This window comes from Dermacentor andersoni, chromosome 4 (assembly GCF_023375885.2).
Source record: "Dermacentor andersoni chromosome 4, qqDerAnde1_hic_scaffold, whole genome shotgun sequence".
Classification (NCBI taxonomy): Eukaryota; Metazoa; Arthropoda; class Arachnida; order Ixodida; family Ixodidae; genus Dermacentor; species Dermacentor andersoni.
Window position 1 is genome coordinate 132,383,233 of NC_092817.1, and position 20,317 is coordinate 132,403,549.

At 47.0% G+C, this 20,317-nt stretch overlaps 1 protein-coding gene across 1 annotated transcript in view; it reads right to left on the reverse strand.

Moving 5' to 3' along the window:
• LOC129386533 (uncharacterized) overlaps positions 1–20,317 on the reverse strand; it is a 52,400-nt gene that overhangs the window by 21,787 nt on the left and 10,296 nt on the right. The window contains exons 3-5 of the mRNA XM_055074605.2: positions 19,093–19,154; positions 12,956–12,973; positions 6,467–6,583 (exon numbers count right to left, since the gene is read on the reverse strand). Of these exons, the coding sequence (XP_054930580.1) occupies positions 6,467–6,583; positions 12,956–12,973; positions 19,093–19,154 (197 nt within the window). The remainder of the gene's footprint in view (positions 1–6,466; positions 6,584–12,955; positions 12,974–19,092; positions 19,155–20,317) is intronic.

The window sequence follows — 20,317 nt, forward strand, 5'->3', positions numbered from 1 at the left end:
GTATACGCTTGGCGGTAGGTTCTGGCGTTTGTTTTCGCGGTCGTGCGGTCTGTTTAGTATGACGTGCGTCTTCTACGTGGTAAACGGTTCTGTGAGACGTGCTGGAGTGGTTTAAGGCGTCATGGCCGGAATTTCTGCTGGCGTTGAGGTGTACAGAACACGCAGCGCGATGTGTGCTCGCATATTTGAGCCTACAATCAGCCTCGGAGATCAATTGCGTACTTCTATATGTTCCAATCACTAATGTGACCTTATTGCAGTATTATCCTCTATTTCTAAGCTGCGGTTTAGGAGCCTTAAAACATACGCGACGATCGTAACAGCATGGGTACTGTTCTGCTACCAAAGGAGCTGTGCTGTTTGACAAGCGTTCAAACTATTCACTGCAGGTTACATTGCGTGACTACTTGGTTGGATGGGTGAGGTTTCCACCCGTGAATAAAATAGTTTTGGCTAGTAATAGCAGCATACCTTACAGTCTGAATTAGGCTTGTCCAACAAAGCGACCGTTTCCGAACTGCGCGAGCGTCCTAAGCAGTAGTAGGTGCTGGATTACAGATATCTCTGTTCTATATAGCGCATGGTCCAAGCATACGGCATCAGCGGGTATATATTTACAAACGTTGTGCGGCGTTAGCCCGTTTTCTCGTGCTTTTTAGAGAAAGAGGATGATAACCGAATTTTTTTTTCGGTTGTGTTCGTTCAGTTCTCGCCCTCACACGTATTACGGAAATTTTGCGCTCAAAAATAGCCATCGCATTCTTTTTATGAGAACCGTCTCATATATTATGGCTGTATACAGGCCAAAAAGGCAATGCCAAAGCACACAGCTTCTATGTGTATCGTGCTGGCTCACCAACCGCAGTGGTCGCTGTGTTGAGAAGCGCCATGGGCCTCATGCAGCAAGGCTAGCGTAGACATATGGTAATTTCAAGCATACTAGACTTGAAATGCGTGAGAACGATGCCAGTGTATCACAAATATTTGATAGCGCCTGCCGCTCAGATGTTTCGTGGTTGCCTTAGGTTGGCCGTGTACGAGCATGCGCTCTTATGTTTTATGTTTTACTGCCTACGCCAATCGATCAGACAGTGAGCTGATTTACCATTTAATGTTGGTAATGCAGAGACGCCGGTTTTCTTTGTTGAATTAAAATCGATGTAAGCAAAATAGTAAACAACACATACGCGCACCGCGACTGATAATGCTCGTACACCGCGGCTGATTATGCGTGTCACATTTTTGCGCCCCCAAGACATATTTCTGCCTACAGTAGTTACCGATGCATCGAAAGGCTTCCCTGACGACCTTATATCAACAAACATGGCGTAAATTTCCCAAAGTAAGATCTAAAACACCTCGAAATCGTTCCGCAACACGCGAAGCAATACTTTCAAGCAGCGCCGCGCCGGATCGCCCAAGCCAGAGAGGAGGAAAGGCTCTCCGCGCGCCCTTTCCTCCTCGCCCGATGAAACGGTCTATACGGCGACAGCCGCCTGCCACAGCTTCGCAGCGATTGCGCCAGAGGCACAACAGGCCCGCCACTATCAGGAGACCCGCAAAACAAATACTTTCCTAACCCTTAGGTGAACACAAAATGGCAATGCATGAGCGTAAGACACTTCCAAGCATTTCCATTTCTACTGAACTTAGTGGTGTCCAAGCTGTCGATCATCTTTTGTACAGAATTACTCAGCAATAAAAGCAATAATACATAGAAACACTTAGCAACAAATGAACGTCATCAAGAGCAAAAGTCCGATATTAGGGCAAAACTTTACAATCTCTCTATGCCTATGTGCCAACCAATAAATAGGCACGCAATGGCAAAGTGTCGCCATCTCGTGACGTCCTCACCTTGAACAGATTTGCGGTGGAGCGCGGTACAAAACACTTTCGTGTTAAAATAGTTATTGGTAATTTTGCGCAAAAGGCGAAGCACTGACAGCCATAGCAATGTTTAGCGGTGCGCTTCAGCTCTTATGACGGTGTTCTAACAGTGGTTCTAGCCGTATGCGGTGACGACGTGTTGACGCGACACAGCTCGCAAGCAAGACAACGCTTGCTGCGCGTAGTGTTCCTGTATATGCTCCTGCGGGAGCATATACAGGAACACTAGCTGCGCGGAAGGAACAGAGCCCCCTGGTGACCAAACGTCCCAGAACGGTGTCGCCCTGGGCGCCGCCAAGGGCATTGCAGGCGTCGCCCTCGACGCTGCGGGATAAGCGACGGGCGGGAAACCATGAACACTAGTCATCGTCCAGTAAAACATGACATAACGATAGCTTGGAATTTAATGCTCAGTCCAGGACATACACGCCGCCGTTTGGCTGAAACGTTATCGTGTGCTCATATTGTGCATGCGCTCATGCCTGCAGCAGAAGGCACGATACAGCCCTTGCACCGCCACCGAGGCGATTTAGCACATGTATGCGTTGACGATGCATCGGCTTCGCTTAGTAGTTTTCGCAGTGAAACGCACTACTTGTATCAGAAGACACTGAAACCCTGCGCGCGTAATCCGTGCATCCGCCGTCAGCGGTACAGCGCTGTACGGTGTGAAGGCGCTTGCGGCGTCTGTATATTGCTATTGCGTTTACTCAGGTAACGACGTCAGGCTTATTCAGGGAATTCTGATTTGTCAATTTCCGTCGGCATAAAGACTGACACGCAAAAATTTGTGGAACCACTGAAAACTTTAGCAACCAGTGTAAGCCGTTTAATGGTATCGCGCAAGCTTTTCTGAGCTGTCGCTGACGAGCAATGGCACTGGAGCTGGGGAAATTACATCACTTTGGCATTGTTAGTTGTAATGTTGTTCTCTGATTTTTGCCTCGGAAGATATTAAGCACACAGCATAGAGAAAGAAATTCAACAAGAGCGGACACTCGGGGAAAGCTTGAAACAAGAAATACGCCAGTGTTATTACCATCCGTTATCTGCCGCGAGCATCGGCAAAAAAAAGAATGGTAAATGAAGTTAACAGAATTGCTTTAGTTTTTTATATTCTTTCCCGCTAAAACTAAAATGTTTTGCATATAAATAAATATGCACAATGCGGCTTATTTTCCTTGTGTTATCTAGCGGCACGACAGTGACACGACAGAAGCGCCAGATGCATGCGTCATGCACCATACACGCCACAGAAGCGAGTAATCGAGGCCGGCTGCGCATGTGTGCGCAAGCCCATTGGGCGACTCGTCGGTCTTTTTTTTTGGACGTAGCCTGGTTTCTTAGGCTCTCGGCGTATTCTTGCATTTTTTCTGTACTTCGACACCGCACCACTTCGCTATTGGACAACGCCAAGGTGAGAAATATTGTTCGACAGTCTGCGCAGAATATCAAGCAATTTAGGCTTACCGCTTGGCACCTTGCGTTGTAACGCAGTTAGGAAGAAACAACTTGGCCGTTGTGGCCATTTAGTTTGGCGTGTACTGAATCGCACTGGGACATCTTTGCGACGCTTTCTTTGGGTTCGAACATTATTGTCACTTATTTAGGCACTTTTTGGGCACGCTCCCCGTACTTGGCTTTGTGACGCAGTTAGCGAAAAAGCAGCTCGGTCGTGGTGCCGCAGTTAGTTTCGCGCGTACTGAATCTTAGAGGACAAAGTATGTGACGCTTTTTATGGCCCCCTAACAACATATATTTTCTTCCGGTATTCACACTTATCAAAACGCGAGGAGTGATTGCCAAGATTGATAACAAGGGAGTGCGTTGCTTGCGCCGGCAAACGGCGCAAAAGATAACGCCGAGAAGCCGTAAATCCAGGAAGTTGTAAATCGAAAAGTACGTCTTCAGAACGAGTGAAATTATTCTCTTCACCCACGCATTCATCTTGAGTGCGAGTAGAAGGCATTATGCGAGCATCTAGCGTGGTCTGGTTGGAAGCCTTTAGGTCTGCGCTCTGCACGTAACGTACCTTCGCGTCGGCAGAGGTGAGGTCTGCAGAACTTGCAGTCGGCCGTGTATTTGTGCTCTTAAAGTTCAGAAAATTATGCCCAGGAATGGGGAAATGCTTGAAAATCAGATGTTTTCTTCAGACTATAGGGCATTGTTTGGGATGAGTCGGGTATTTTCTACGCCGTGTATGTAAAAGCGCGTTGCTTTTGTATGTAATGCCACCCATACACCGCTTTCGCACGTTTCGCCTCTGCACACAGTATTCCTATAATGCCTAAACACCAAAAGTAGCACATGCTTGTAATTTAGTTATTTCAGCTGGAGCCTTCCTGTGGAGCCCCTTACGGGAGCTCCGCTGCTTACCTGGTGCCACAACTTTAATGAATGCACAAGAAGCCCGGAGGAGCATTTATGTCGAGCAGAATAAACATTTGCTCATTTACAAGGCGTCTTACGTCTACTTTATGAAATTGCGCGTGGCACAAATTCGGTGTAGATTTGTAAGGATCGGTCGCAATCATTCTAACTAAATAATGAAACTATTCTGCACCAAAACCGCGCGGGGTTGAGCAGTAGAAGCAAAAACTAATGCCGCGCAGATCAGCGCAGCGAGCGTAACGCGTAGCAGTTAGCGTTCAAAACGCGTGCGTCCAGAACCGAAGTGTGGTTCAAGTTTTAATAGCGGCCGCGTGGTGCGCTGAAGTCGATTCGGCCGCTGGGCTTTATGGGAGTTTCCGGCTCTTGCTGAATATCTTTCTCCATGCAAACGCTGCAATGAAATGTTTCAGGACTTCTTTGCCGGCTGCACTTGCCAAACGTTCTGAGGAATCATTCAGTCGAAACCATAAAACATAGTTTGAGCGACTTCTGCATTTCAGTAATGCAGCTTCTATCCTATCATACCGAAGCATCCATATGGGCCACCACGCCGACCCTGATGTCGATGTCGAGGGTGACAACAACGGCGGAAATTTTATTGGAGTATCCACATAACTGGTATCCCCAATAACTGCATCGCACGTAGCTTGCAGTTTTTCATCGGATTGTAGTGCAGGGTAGCCAACGGGGCTCAGTCCTGGTTAACCTCCCTACCTTTCATTTATCATTTGCCCTCTCTCTTTCTTTCATCGGATATGAGCATGACCGCATTTCACCCGCCGCATGCGTCTTAAGATTCCTAACTAATCATTGGCGTCGTCTTGCTGTGCAAGTATTATACAAACAGAAGCATGTAAATTAAAAAAATTTTGACGAATTATCTTTCTAGGGGTCACATTCACCTCCCTTTTCATTATTTTTTGTCTGCCCTTCAATTAAACAAAAAATATCCGCCATAATTTTTAGCTTCGTTGCAAATTCGCGTGCTTATGACCAGGAAAAAAATATCGAGGCCCTCAGATCCCTCCGTCGTACTCCTCAAGGCGCTCAGCCAAAACAGAAAAAGTGACACGCTGCGAGAGATCCTACTACGATACAAGGGAAAAGGACTTTGAAAAGTGGAATCATCGTAAAAGATGCTAACTTATTTAACATTAGTACCCACCAAATTCCAGTTATCCCTGCTGTGAATAAAGTTTGCTCGATATACGAGTTGTTTTCATGCGACAACGGTTTGTATATAAGAAGCAAATGTATAGCAATAATCGAGATCTGGTGGCATTTTTCCCGGAGAAAAGATTTATTTTATATAATCTGAATCAGGCTAAGAAAAACCATTTCTAACGCTAACACTTCATTCTATTATTGCTTAGGGTACAGCTGTGCCTGCACTGTGAGAACAAATAGTGACTTTCACTCAGGTATTCTTACATGATTTTAAAGCGAGAGCATGACAACTTCTTTAAGTTATCACCTTAAATGAAAACTGTACGTTAAGCCACCTTAGTTCACTTCAATCTTCAATTCACTTCAATTCGTTTTGATCCACCTTAATCCTCTTTAATCACTTTGACTTACTTTTACCCACCTTAATCCACTTCTGTACCCTTCAATCCACCTAATATATTTTTTGGGAGTGGGCCAGGTCGGTTTTTTGGGTGTGGGCCACGACGTCTGTCCAACGCTGCGGCTGTTCAGCGCGGCATTTCGCAAGGCCAGCCGCAGCAGGTCCAGTGTCGGGAACGTGACGTCCTCACTTAGACACGCAGGTTTTGGTACCATACCCGCCGTGGTTGCTCAGTGGCTATGGTGTTGGGCTGCTGAGCACGAAGTCGCGGGATCGAATCCCGGCCACGGCGGCCGCATTTTGAGGGGGGCGAATTGCGAAAACACCCGTGTACTTTGATTTAGGTGCACGTTAAAGAACCGCAGGTGGTCGAACTTTCCGGAGTCCTCCACTACGGCGTGCCTCATAATATGAAAGTGGTTTTGGCACGTAAAACCCCATAATTTTTTTTTAGGTTTTGGTACCATAGGATGCTAACGCCGGACGCACGCCGTATTTTTCGCTTCATGGGGCACATGAGGCTTTCGCCATAATAAGTGTCTAGTTACCTCATGGGAACATGCACACGAGTTTGTCTCATCACAATCACAACACTAAGTGATACCTAGAGATTCTTACCGGGAGATGCTTGAGCTTGCTTTCACACCCTTTCGGAATTTCGCTGTATTGACATTTTCCATCTTTGCATGTGCCTCGCTTGTAGTCTATTTCTTCATTATACCCATAGGTTAGAACCTGGAATTAGTAAATCATCTATGAAAATAATTTCCCTTCAAACAAAAAGTATTAACGAGTGCTAGATTCCTTTTAATAACGCAACAATTTACTGTGCGACGATATTTCTGTTAAAATGTGACCGAGTTCGACGGAGTGGACTATAGATGAAAGACCAATTACACATTTTTGTAAAGCATTTTAGCATTTGACGAGCGTTTCAATGAAGAACCCGCGATATATAGTGGCTCAAAAAAGAATGAAAGTGTTTCCGACGTGCATAGTTTCCTTCTTTTCAAGGTTGTTAAACAGGATATTCGTAGATCACCACTGCAAAAAAAGGGGGCCAAATTCACAAATAATTTCGTTCGTAAGAGATGTGCGCCATTGGCCTGCCGCCTTCGATAATTAAATACCTGGTAAGCATAAGGATTGGATGGCATCTCTCCTTTTGAAGAGTTTCAGAGTGCGATTTCTTTTAGCAATGGGCCTCTGATTCTTTTGCTTCTCTGTGCATTGCAAAACATATCAGTGCACCATCGCCTCACCACGAGGTCAAGCTATGTTTTACAGCGAAGGTGTAAGCCTCTAGTTGGTCAGAATTTTTCGTGGGCTCGTGCTCAGCCAACAACAGTACGGCCACTCAGCGGTCGGGGCCACTCAGACAGACCTCAAAGGGCAGCCTGGAGAAGGGCCAGTCTTTCAGTTTCCACGTAAAAGAATTATGCCTTCTCCTGAACCGCAATTACAAGCCGAAGTTGTCATGTATGCAGCTTGCGTGCAAGTCGTCCTTTACCAATTTTCGGACGCAATTTACTTTGCGAACTTCAATTACTTATATAAGGCACTTACACTTAGCGTAGGGCCTAGTGGAATAAGGACGTACTCTGCACTTTCGCACACGTGCGCGCGCGCGTGACGTACGTCGGCGCACACTGTATCTGTCCTGGATGAGTGGCCGCTCTGCCCGTTGTATCTATCACATGGCGTGTGCTGTGACTGGAATCTACATTATGGCAAACATTCTCCAATAACAGTGCCGCCAGCTAGCAGCCGCGGCCACTCAGACTTCAAATGGCAGCTGGAAAAGGGCAAGTCGTTGAGTTACCGTGTAACAGAGTTCATGTTTTCTCCTCTGTTCGAATTGCAATACGAAGCTATCATGCGTGCAGCTTGTGTGCAACTCGTACCTTAAAAATTTTCGAACGCAATTTACTTGGAAAAATTGAATTAGTTCATTAATCCACTTGCGCTTGGCGGAGCACCGAGAAGAATGAAGATGTATGCCGCACACGTGCGTGCGCACGCGATTTACTTCGCTCATGATGATGGTGCTTGTCTAATGTCGTGTAACGTGAGCTGGGGTGTCATAAGAAGCCAACAAACATTGACACCAAGCACAACATACGGGAAATTACTTGTACTTACTAAATGAATTAACGAAATGATAAATTATTGCAAATGAAACTGGATGAAAAAACAACTTGCCGCAGGTGGCGAATGATCCCACGTCTTCGCATTACGCGTGCGATGATCTAACCAATTGCGCTACTTAGGCGCCGTTTCCCCATCCACTTTCTTTGGTATTCATGTTTCCTACTAGAACCCTGGGAGTGTTAGCCAGCGCCACCACACACAAACCTTGGCGGCTGATTTCGAACATCCTTTCCGCCACAGGAGTCAGGAGTACGTGATCTTTTTGGGGCGAAGGAAACTGGTCAATAAACCCACACATTCTACCTGAAGGCATCAATGTTGCCGGGTTCGAGACCCTCGTTGTGTAATAAACCAGAAGAAATGGGGTTAACCGAGGGCCCCACTCCTATTAATCATATCATAGGAAGCCAACAAACATTCACACCAAGGACGGCATAGGGGAAATTGTACTTAGTAAATGAACTACAGAAATGAGAAATTATTAGAAATGAAACTGGATGGAAAAACAACTTGCCGCAGGTGGGCAAGTTGTTTGGGCAAGATCCCATGTCTTCGCATTACGCGTTCAGTGCTCTACTAATTGAGCTACCACGGTGCCGTTTGGTAGACCATCACACGCGTAATGCGACAAGGTGGGATCATTCCCTAACTGCGGCAAGTTGTTTTTCCATCTAGTTTCACTTCCAATAATTTATAATTACCTTAATTCATTTAGTAAATACAAGTAATTGCCCCTATGTTGTCCTTGATGTCAATGTTTGTTCGCTTCTTAGGATAAGATTAATAAAAATCGGTACCCTTCGTTAACCCCCTTTCTTCTCGTTTGTCCGCTAGGAGTTGGTACTTGTCTAACATCGCTTGTTCTAGTCTAACGTTTGCAGTAGCTTTGCTGTACATCCCCTTTTACAGAGTGGAATGGAGGCGAATATTTAGAGCCCAGCTCAGGGACCCGTTACTGCGTTGAGCGTTAGCGTGCCTCGTCATCCCTCGGCGTCGCTTGCAACCGAGAGAACGAGCGCAGAGAATGATGAGAGAGCAAACGCCGAGCTCAGCGGAAGAGCACGAGGAGGAAAGCGGAGGAGTAGAGTATGGCGAAAGGGTAAGGAGGAAAGCGGAGCGCCGCACGAGACATGCTCAACGGCGGCAACCAGGCATACGGCGAGCGCTACAGAAACAAAGCGCTGGCGTGGGCTTCAGAGCAACCGCGCCGCCGCTAGAAAATGCACTCCGTGCCATCCGCGCGTCCCGTGTTCATGTCTTCTTTCTTAGCAATAGGCAACGCAACCGGTGAAAACGCTTCGTCTGCTGCTGCTGCTAAAACAAAGTGCCCAAGCAGAGGCTTGGCGCCGCCACCGAGCCACCGCCGCCAACACTGTCGTTCAGAATCAAATTATTTGCCAGCGGTATATCGCGAATTCAATACACCCAAACTGCTGCGCTCAAAATTTGCATTAGGGCGTATAGTAATTGTCGGTGAACTTTTTTTATTACTTGTACAACCTTGTTGCTAACAATAGAGTTTCTTATCAGCTAACTGTGCCCTGTTGTAATTATTTCTGAAAATATTTAATGCTTCACGTCTCGAAACAACCTTCTGATTATGACGCAAGCCATGTGGGATGACTGGGCGTTAACTTTCAACATCTGGATTTCTTCAACGTGCATCTAAAGCTAAGTACACCAGCTTTTCTTTTTTTTCTGCATCGACCCTATTGGAATGTAACGCCCGCCGGCAGGATCGCACCAGCGAACTGTAGCTTAGGAGAGCAACGCCATAGCCACTGTGCTACCGCGGCGCATGGTCAACTGTTTCACTTATAGGTCCCAGAGAAAGCCAAAACCACCCAAGCACCTTTAGATACAGTACAATTCATTATTCTCTAAACATTAAAGACATAATTAAGTAGGTGTTTGAATGGCACGAACAGGGCACGTTTTTGTTTCTAATGTGCACAAGGAAGTCACAGCTGACGAATCTGCGATGCAGTGGTAGAAGTATGTTTGTCGCAGTTGTTTTATTATTTCTGCGTTCGAATAAAAAAGGAGGGGTGGGCGGGCTTCCTCCATTCTTCCTGCTTACAACTAATTTACTGCGACAGCAGCAGGCTCAGAAAACGGTTGCTGCCATATTCTCAAGTGCAAAGTAGCTGCTTCTTTGCGATGTGAATGACATGATTTTCGTGCGCTATAATATTGTCTTCTACGGATTGCAGAACACTTCTCCACTCTCGGAGTCTTTGGCGATATAGAAACTTGAAGAAATTACAGAGCGCCAAATTTCTGCGACAGTACAGGAGTTAGGCCCTGAAGCAGTCAACAATACCTTGCCACAGGGACACGAGCTCCGCTCGCGCTACTGTAGACAAATCTCTTTTTAAAGAGAATAGTTTTCTCCAGATCTTTTGCTCCCTTTAGTGATGACCGGTGGTAGTCGGACTTTCACCACTGATAGAAAGGCGCCGACTGAATGGGCTCAATCTCCTGCGCAACCAAGTAGCGGAGCGCCTCAGTCACCGAACGTCAACTAGTGTAGCTCGTTCAGATTCACGTTCTGTCGCGTCACAGCTTGTGCGCGTCTAAGGTCTGTACGCAGCCGCGGAGCGTCCTACATATCTCTATCTCATCTTTCTATCCCTTCGTTCCTGTCCCCTTGAGTAGGGTAGCCTAACCAGACGCATTCCTTGTTAACATCCCTGCCTTCTCTCCTTATTTCCTCCTCCTCCTCCTTTGTAATAGCACTCCACATTTACTGCTGCTTTCTTCGGTAGCGATACGCAGCAAACTTAAGACTAATCGGTTTATATACACAGTCACCTATACTATCCATACAGGTGTGCAGGGTAACGGCTTCTTTTTCTCTACAGAAGAAAGGGAGTCACGTAACGCAGCAACAAACATTGTCTAAATATCCTCGCTGCAACAAATATACGCCATCATGGGCGCATTTCCTTTAATAAATAGAATGGTTTCCCAAGAGCATACGGCTATATTCTTACTCTGACAATCACTGCTGATAGCTTAAATTGTGCACATTCAAGGTGAAACTGAGGATAAAGAGGTAGTCTGATGACGACCAGGCCGTAACACAAAGAGTGAATAAATGCAACCAACCAAAGATAATGATTTTCACTGCTGTAGAAGAAAAGTTGTGAGCGAGTTGCCCGGAAAATGACTACGCCTGTTTCAAATCATCGAAACCACAGCAAAAACCATTATGCATCTCAAGAGTGTAGATCGCTGTGCCATAAGTTCAGTTGCGACACGTCGGCGCCTACGGAGGGTTTCCGCTTTTTCTCCGTTCGCCACTAGAGGAGCTGTTTGTTCGTTACGCATTATAAAACAACACGCTAGTCTATCACGCATGGCAAGAATTATCGCAAGAAAAATATTTTTGCAGGACAGACTACACTTGCACAGTCTGTATAGCGCAAAATTCAAGATCGTAAAAAGATCAATTGACTTTTCTGGCTAAAGGAAACAAAATTCAACGTCATTCCACCCAGCAAAGGTGGATGACCACTTTGCTGAGCTGTAAAAATGGTGCTAAGAAAACTTGTGGTAGAGACTTGACTGCATCACTCACTGTCACGTAGTAATGGCGGTCGCAATGGTTTGTCGTCGCTACGATGTACATTGATCGGCATACTCGAAACTGCAAACACATTCTTTGATAATGTCAAATCGATGCGCTTACGCCAGTGGGTCGTCGGTTGGGCCGGATCGGTGTGCCATCGCAAGTGAAACGTCTCCAACATGAAACGTGTAAACCACCTTCTTTTCGATCACGACACATCCATATCGAAATCACCGACAACGACGAGAGCGGTAGTGCCATCGCAACTAACCCCCACAAAGGACGTGGCCATGAAGCTTTCGACAACGCATTTCGACATCGAATATACTTTTGCGTCTCTTCGCCGGATTCTCCGATACGCGACACGCGTCGTCCCGACCTTAAGCTGCCGCTTAAGGTCGGCCTCTCGGGCACCGCAATCTTCCGCACGCCGTCGTCGCACTCTGCTCTAAGCTCGCGCCGTTGCGCTTCGTAAGCAAGCTGCTGTTCGCTAATCTCAACCACGCTTGACCTCCGCATCGCAACTTATACTCAACAATGCCCAACTAGGTTTCACCGAGGCATCCGATGACAGTTTTCGATGTGCCGTTATCTATGCTGTATGCCTAATTCCAAAAGATGTAAGCACAGTTCGCTTCATTTTAATGAGTGCTTGTAGCCTTTGACTTACGGGGCTATGCGCTATTGCACTCTTTGCTTGCTTACGCGGCATCCATTGATTACGCGAGTATGAGTCATTGATAATGATAGTTTTTGTGTACGGACACGAAAATTCTATGGTACGCTAACCACACACACCTCCCCTGTAAGAAATAGGTAACAGGATAATACGCAGTTCAATGATTATAACTTGCCACTGAGTTTAGCATAAAATAATTGAGAAATGAGTTGCCTGCAATTTTATGCTATTTTTCCGAAGATAGCACAGAAAACTGGGATGAAAGCAGCATTTATGCTGTGATCACTTATTTCCGAAGCACTTCAAGAAGCCAAGCACAGAATACTAATGCGCAGAAGAGGAACGAATATTTCTTGAAAAACAACATAAATAAACACTTTTTCAACGCATGTAGATGCGCTGTGGTACTGACATGAGTATTTTCGAATACAGTACCCCGTAAAACAACAATAATAGTAATGATACACGCATTTCTATTTCACCCAGCACGCATTACTATTTATATAGGTGCTTAATTTTGTGGACCTATTAATTAGATTTTGGACGCACAATTTAAACAAAAAAGATGTCAGTTCCTATGGAACATTACGTCCTGCGTAAAAATCAATATAGCCCACATGTATCCAAGTTTCTGTTACCTTGACAACAGAAGGCATTGTTGACCAATGCGAACTATGATATAGAAATTTGGAGGTATACTTACGTAACAAGAACTTCCTTCCTGCGCAGTTCCAGATGTGTGAGAGGCGTAGAAATCAAAGGAATCCGGAAAGGAAGTAGAATGTTTTATAAATGGTGTATACAAGCAGGGCAATACCGTATAAAAGCGCAAATATTCAAGAATAGTCTGTGAGCACATACATATTCAATGCTTAGCGCAAGTTTCTTTACAAAAACGCACTAAAATATATTGTGACACGCTGACGAAGATGTTTTAATTATCGTCGGAAGAAGACGATGTTCTGGTCTTCACGCGCTGTCTACCATCTTGTCAGCTGCTATAATTATTGCAAACATTCTGTAAATACACGTCTGACTGTTTTTAACCCCATAACATTTTTGGTGGAGGTTGTGGGATCATTATCAAGACGGATTTACGCAGCGGGCGCTCCTTGGCTGCATCTACAATGCCAGCTCAAGGCGAGGATGCTTCGGGCCCGTCGCACCCACGCCCATCGTCATTTTAGCACAACGGCCGCGACCCAGGAATCTTTTCTTGCACCGACGACACTGATGTTGAAGACTGGCTTCAACTATATAAGCGGGTGAGTGCCAGCAACCACTGGGACCAGACCACCATGCTCGTTAATTTGATATTTTACCTCATGGGCACGGCACCCGTCTGGTTTCAAACCCACGAGGAGAAACTTACCAGCTGGGACATTTCCATACAGAAACTCAAAGATTTGTTTGGCAAGCCTGTTGGACGTTAGCGCGCCGCCCAAGAAGACCTCGCTTCGCGTGTCCAGATGTACACTGAATCCTATCTCACGTACATCCAGGACGTGCTCGCCCTGTGCCGCAAAGTGGATCCGAAGATGTCCGAACCTGATAAGGTTGAACATGTCATTAAGGGCACAGCAGATTATGCCTTCCATCTCCTTGTCTTCAAGAATTCTTCCACTGTGCAAGCCATCATTACTGAATGCCGGCGGTTTGAAGAAGCCAAGAGTCGCCGCATTGCTCAGTCATTTCCCTGCCTTCCCAATACGGCTGCTACGTCCACCTGCGAAGACCTCCGCAGTCCGCCCGCACCCATTTGCTCTGATGACATCCTCCATGACATCGGACGTGAAATAGAAGCCGCAGCTCCTGTCACAACCCCAACCTATGGCCCTGACAATTGCCAGGCGACCGTCTCATTCATACAGTCCGTCGTGCGCCAAGAATTGGCGAACGTTGGCTTGACCAACGTCTGCTTAGTTAATCGGCCTGACTACACTCCGTCCAGCACTGTCATACGCACCCGCCACCTGAATGCCCCAACGCGGTATCGAAATCCCGGCTGAATGGCGTACTTCAGACGACAGGCCTATATGCTTCACTTGTGGCCGTATCGGCCATATTTCACGTCACTGCCGGTCTTCGTGGAATTCGCCCCGCTGGTCCTACCACCCATCCCACGGCCCTCATGCTGCTCCTCGGTTCGCCCCGCAAACGCAGCCAGCAAATTCTGGCGACACTTCTCTTCCTACCCGCTCTTGCCGCTCTCCTTTGCCACGTCACCGCTTCTCCCGATCGCCCCCATCTCGCCGATCACCGTCCCCTAGCTCCTTCCAGCGCACCCTTCCGGAAAACTAACGGGTGCAGCACCTGGAAGTGATGCTGCCAAACCGACCCGACTCAAAAATCCTCTTTTGACCATGCCCACACATCGGTACCTCATTAACGTGAACGTGGATGGCGTACCTGTTGCGGCTCTGATTGACACTGGCGCGCACATATCTGTGATTAATGCTAAGCTTCGGAATCGTCTCAAGAAAGTCCTAACTCCTGCCCCTTCGCGTGTGGTTCAAGTCGCCGACGGTGGGACACCAGCCGTTATTGGCATGTGTCCGGCTCGCGTGAGTGTCGCCGGACATCATACTTTTGTTTTATTTTATGTACTAGAGCACTGCCCTCACGACCTGATCCTGGGCCTTGACTTTTTGTCTACACATTCTGCTTTGATAGACTGTTCTGCTAGTGTTGTGCAACTCGCTCTACCTGCTGCTATTGACCCTCCCGATAGTGCTCCGATACGGCTATGTTCCGCAGAGTATATTCGCCTCCCTCACCGTGCCGTTACCCACATAGGTGTCTCCCTCGTTCCACCTGTACCAGACAGTGACCACATCGTATCTCCTAATCCGGATGTCCTGCTCTCGCATAACGTCGCTTTTCCTCACACCGTCGTTACCATTGCGGACAAGTCCTGCCTTCCGCTTGTGAACTTTGGACTTTGTACACAAGTACTCCCGCGCGGAATATCCCTGGCGCAAATAACGCCAGACAGAGACTACCACATTTCGACTTTAACTTGTGACAGCTCCTCGTTTTCAACTCTTGTTTCGCCCCCTACGCCTTCAGACTTGAAGCGCCTAACAAAAATGATTGCTCCCGACCTTCCTCCCCAGCGTGCTCAAGAACTACGTTGCCTCCTTGCCTCATACTGGGACATATTCGACCTTGGAGACCGCCCTCTAGGACAAACATCTGTCGTAAAACATCAAATAAACACCGGTGATGCGAGCCCGATCCATCGGCTACGCTACCGTGTATCGCCTACTGAGCGACATATCATCCAACACGAAGTTGACAAGACGCTTTCCCGAGACATCATCGAACCTTCTTGCTGCCCATGGGCATCCTCTGTTGTATTAGTTAAAAAGGACAACAGCTGGCGATTTTGCGTCGATTATCGACACCTCAACAAGGTGACAAAGAAAGACGTCTATCCGCTACCACGCATTGACGATTCCTGGATTGCCTGCATGTGCACAATGTTTTTCGTCCATCGACCTTCGCTCCGGCTACTGGCAAATTGCCGTCGATGACATGGACCACGAGAAGACAGCTTTTATTACTCCCGATGGCCTGTATCAGTTCAAAGTGACGCCTTTCGGTTTATGTAATGCTCCGGCCACATTTGAACGAATGATGGACGCCCTCCTACACGGTTTCAAGTGGTCCATCTGCCTCTGTTACCTGGACGATGTGATCGTTATTTCTCCGACTTTTGCGACACACCTCGAACGCCTCTCGACGATCCAATCTGTTTTCCGTCAGGCGGGGCTACAACTAAATTCGTCAAAGTGCCACTTGGGTCATCGTGAAATTTCTGTGCTCGGGCATCTCGTCGATTCTTCTGGTGTGCGCCCTGATCACGATAAAATGCGGGTAGTCAAAGACTTTCCCGTGCCAAAATGTGCAAAGGATGTTCGCAGCTTCTTGGGCCTTTGCTCCTACTTCCATCGGTTTGTCCGAAATTTCGCGAGCGTTACGCGCCCTCTCAATGAGCTCCTCAAGAAAAACGCTGCATTCATTTGGGGCCCTGAGCAAGCTGGTGCTTTCACCGAGCTGATTGGGCTGCTTACGCCCCCGCCCATTCTCGCTCACTTTGATGTGTCAGCTCCAACAGAAGTCCGTACCAATGCCAGTGGCCACGGTATTGGAGCTGTCTTCGCACAGAAACAACAAGGGCGAGAACGTGTTATTGCCTACGCCAGCCGCCTTCTTTCCTCTGCAGAGAGCCATTATTCTATCACCGAACGCGAGTGTCTGGCTCTCGTTTGGGCAGTGGGTAAATTCCCCCCTATCTGTACGACCGCTAATTCACAGTCATCACTGATCACCACGCTCTGTGTTGGCTTTCATCCCTCAAAGATCCTTCAGGGCACCTTGGCCGCTGGGCTCTGCGCCTCCAACAATACAACTATTCAGTTGTATACAAGACCGGCCGGTTACATCAAGATGCGGACTGCTTGTCGCGCCATCACATCGACCCTCCTGACGTTTCGGCGGCTGGCATCCCTGTCACCGTTCTCTCTCTGGGTGCTTTTCGCGAAATTGGAGCCGAACAACGTCGGGATGCCTCCTTGCAACACCTTATTCAACGGCTTACTTCAACGACGCCCGATCCTTCCCTTCGCATGTTTGAACTTCAAGATGGTATATTGTACCGCTCTAACATGCCCCCGGACGGCCCTGCCCGACTCTTCGTTGTGCCCTAGCATCTGCGTCAGACTGTTCTCGCCCAGCTTCATGATGTACCGACTGCAGGTCACCTTGGCGTGTCACGGACTTATGACCACCTTAGTCAGTGCTTCTTTTGGCCTGGTCTATACCGTGATGTCTGCCGTTATGTCGCTGCGTGTGATCTTTGTCAACGACGCAAAAAGCCGACCGCACTCCCTACTGGTAGCCTTTAAACACTTGACGTACCATCAGAACCATTCTTCCGTGTAGGTGTTGATCTTTTAGGCCCTTTTCCTACGTCTGCTTCGGGAAACAAGTGTATTGCTGTAGCAACAGACTACGGCACCCGATATGCAATCACACGGGCTCTTCCGACAAGCTGTGCAACCGATGTCGCCGACTTCCTCCTAGAAAACGTCATCCTTCACCACGGCGCCCCTCGACAGCTCCTCACCGACCGAGGCCACTACTTTCTAAAGTTGTCAATGACATTCTACACTTGTGCGCGACTAAACACAAACTTGCTACTGCTTACCATCCACAAACGAACGGTCTAACCTAGCGCCTTAACCGCACCCTTACTGACATGTTGTCCATGTATTTCTCTGATGACCATCGCGACTGGGACGTTGCGCTGCCGTTCGTTACTTTCGCCTATAATTCGTCTCGCCATAATACCGCAGACTTCTCTCCATTCTTCTTCTTGTTTGGCCGCGACCCTACGTTACCTTTCGACAACGTTCTGCCTGCTAGTCTGAATTTTACATCCGAGTACACCCGTGAAGCCATCCTCAAAGCACAAGAAGCACGCCATATTGCCCGACGTCGACTTGTGGAGTCGCAGGACAATCAGCGGCGCTTATATGACGCCCGCCATCATGATGTCCATTACACACCGGGCGCCTTGTTTCTCCTTTGGTCGCCGTCGCGACGCGTTGGCCTCTCATAGAAGTTACTTTCACGCTACTCCGGCCCTTACCGTGTCTTGCGTCAAGTAACTGACGTCATGTACGAAATCGCCCCTCTTGAGCCAACCGTGGCTCAGCATCGCTCCGACACGGTCCACGTCGCGCGTCTTAAGTTGTATCACTCGCCCACCTCGTAACCAGCCCCGCGCAGGTGCTTCAGCCGCCGGGGGTCATGTGACACGCTGACGAAGAAGGTGTTTTAATCATCGTCGGAAGAAGACGATGTTCTCGTCTTCACGCACTGTCTACCATCTTGTCAGTTGTTATAATTATTGTAAATATTCTGTCAATACACGTCTGACTGCTTTTAACCCCGTAACAATATATTATAATTTAGAAGCCGTGATTTAGTTCATTCTAGAAAGATCTATGTAGTTTTCCTGACATTCAACTTAGCGGAGAAATTAAACATAACCGACAGCTTTACCGCAATGGTTATACAGAGTGTCCCACATAACTTGAGCCAAGAATTAAAAAATGAAAGACGCGTCGGAAGCGAATTGAACCGAACGCATACTATTGGCAATAGCTTATAGTAAGTCAGACAGGCTTTTTGTTTCCCCATAACTCACTAATTAATTATGTTTAATTACCCAACTTTTTAATTATTGGGCGAGTACCCCAATCATTATACGCAGATTTGTAGAGCACCTTCAGAAACCACTGATCGAGCTGTTTCCTTTATGATACGTCTGACGTAGTAAATTCTTCCGAGTTTCAAAGAACGCCCACGAAATATGAAAAAATTCACGTGACGGAGCGTTTGCGCAGTGTTATTGTGCTGCTTTGCTCTCAAGCGTGCGTTCGGCGAACAAGGTCGGCTGCATTGTGACTGGCGACAGGAAGTGGCAGGGCGTTCTTTATCTCATCGGAAGCGCTCGGCCAGCAGCATGCATTTTCCCCGTCATGCGACGCGAGCTGACCGTGTTCACCGAACGCCCGCTTCTGAGCAGCACGATACCACTGCGCAAGCGCAAGCACTCCGTCACATGGCTTTTTTATTTATATTTTTATTTATATTTGAGATAGTTGGAATATATGCACACGTAAACTAAATGTAGCCATCAGAAAAATGTGACCACCGCGTGTAAGTTTTCAGATTGCCCCGGCGTATCCCACTGCAATTCCTTTCATAGAAAAGTTGCTCTAAAACCCGTGCATTGGCATCTACTCTTGTGTTCATAAGTGAGCTCACCTTTCCAAAGCACTGGGCGTCTTCTCGTTGCTCGATTAGACCCCACTGCGGTAATGGTGAACCTGTATGCAAAAAATAAAGGATGACTTCTCAAAGCACAGATACAAAAGCATCAAACCTGCGTATGACTCTCACATAATTATGCCGACTACACAAAAGATGTGCTAAAGTTCAACCAATATTCTATTTTGTTTTTATGAAGAAATTGTGAGGTGCTCTCAGTTATTCAAGCAAAACTGTCAGCGTACAAAAGATGTACAAGGTTCATAGGAGGAATTTCTTTCTAAAAGAAGCGCAGATTTACTCTATGCAAACGAAAGAGAATACAAGTTTTTTGCAGTTACTTGATGAATTAATTCTTGGGCTATTAGCAGAAGACAATAAAAAACGTGTCAATCGTGTTGGTTCATTCATGAAACCATGATTTATGTCTGGCGTGCATGGTGTAAAAAAAAGTACGCTCGATCAAGGAGTGCAGAAGCCCAGAATTCTCACAGCTGTACATGCCTCGGCCCCTTTGCGAATCGAACGGACAATATTCCCAACATGCACTCGTAAAGACTATGCTGTATTGTCAATTTCATCACGTGCAGGGTTTCACAGCCTTGAGCCATGAACGGATTGCACTGAAACGCAGTGCAGGCGAAATATTTATTCTTTTTTGAAGGCTCTTCTTTCTCTCCTTTGCCATTCTCGTTTTCCTGCAGGTGTTTCCTTCATGATTTATGTGTTGGTGAAGAACGTACATAAAATTCCGTCAGCCAGAAGTAATTGCAAACGTAGTAAAAGCCCACCGACGAAATGATCGCTAACTGGACGAATCTCCGGATACCCTGCTTAAAGAAAACGGAGGACATGACTGAGGCTAGCTACGGGCCCATCTAGCCTTCCACAGGCTTGATCCTGCTTCGATACAGATGGCCCAGTGGAGAGCCCAGGTCTGCTGCTGCATGCAAGCTTCACGCTTTTTTTTACGGATTATGGTATACCCTCTTATGGGTGTTCAGAAATTTCCATGTTTTATGCCGGTGGCACTGAAATTCTCTAAATGTTTACCAAGAGTCCTGGTGGGTTCTGCAGGTTCTCTAGGGCTCTCTAAACGTACAATGTAGTCAAAGTCCTATAACTGCTATTCGCAGTAATGCAGTTTTCGATCATTGAGTCCCGTGATTTTAGATGAATTATGACATGCAATTTATGACATGCTTCATTGCGAATACAACTA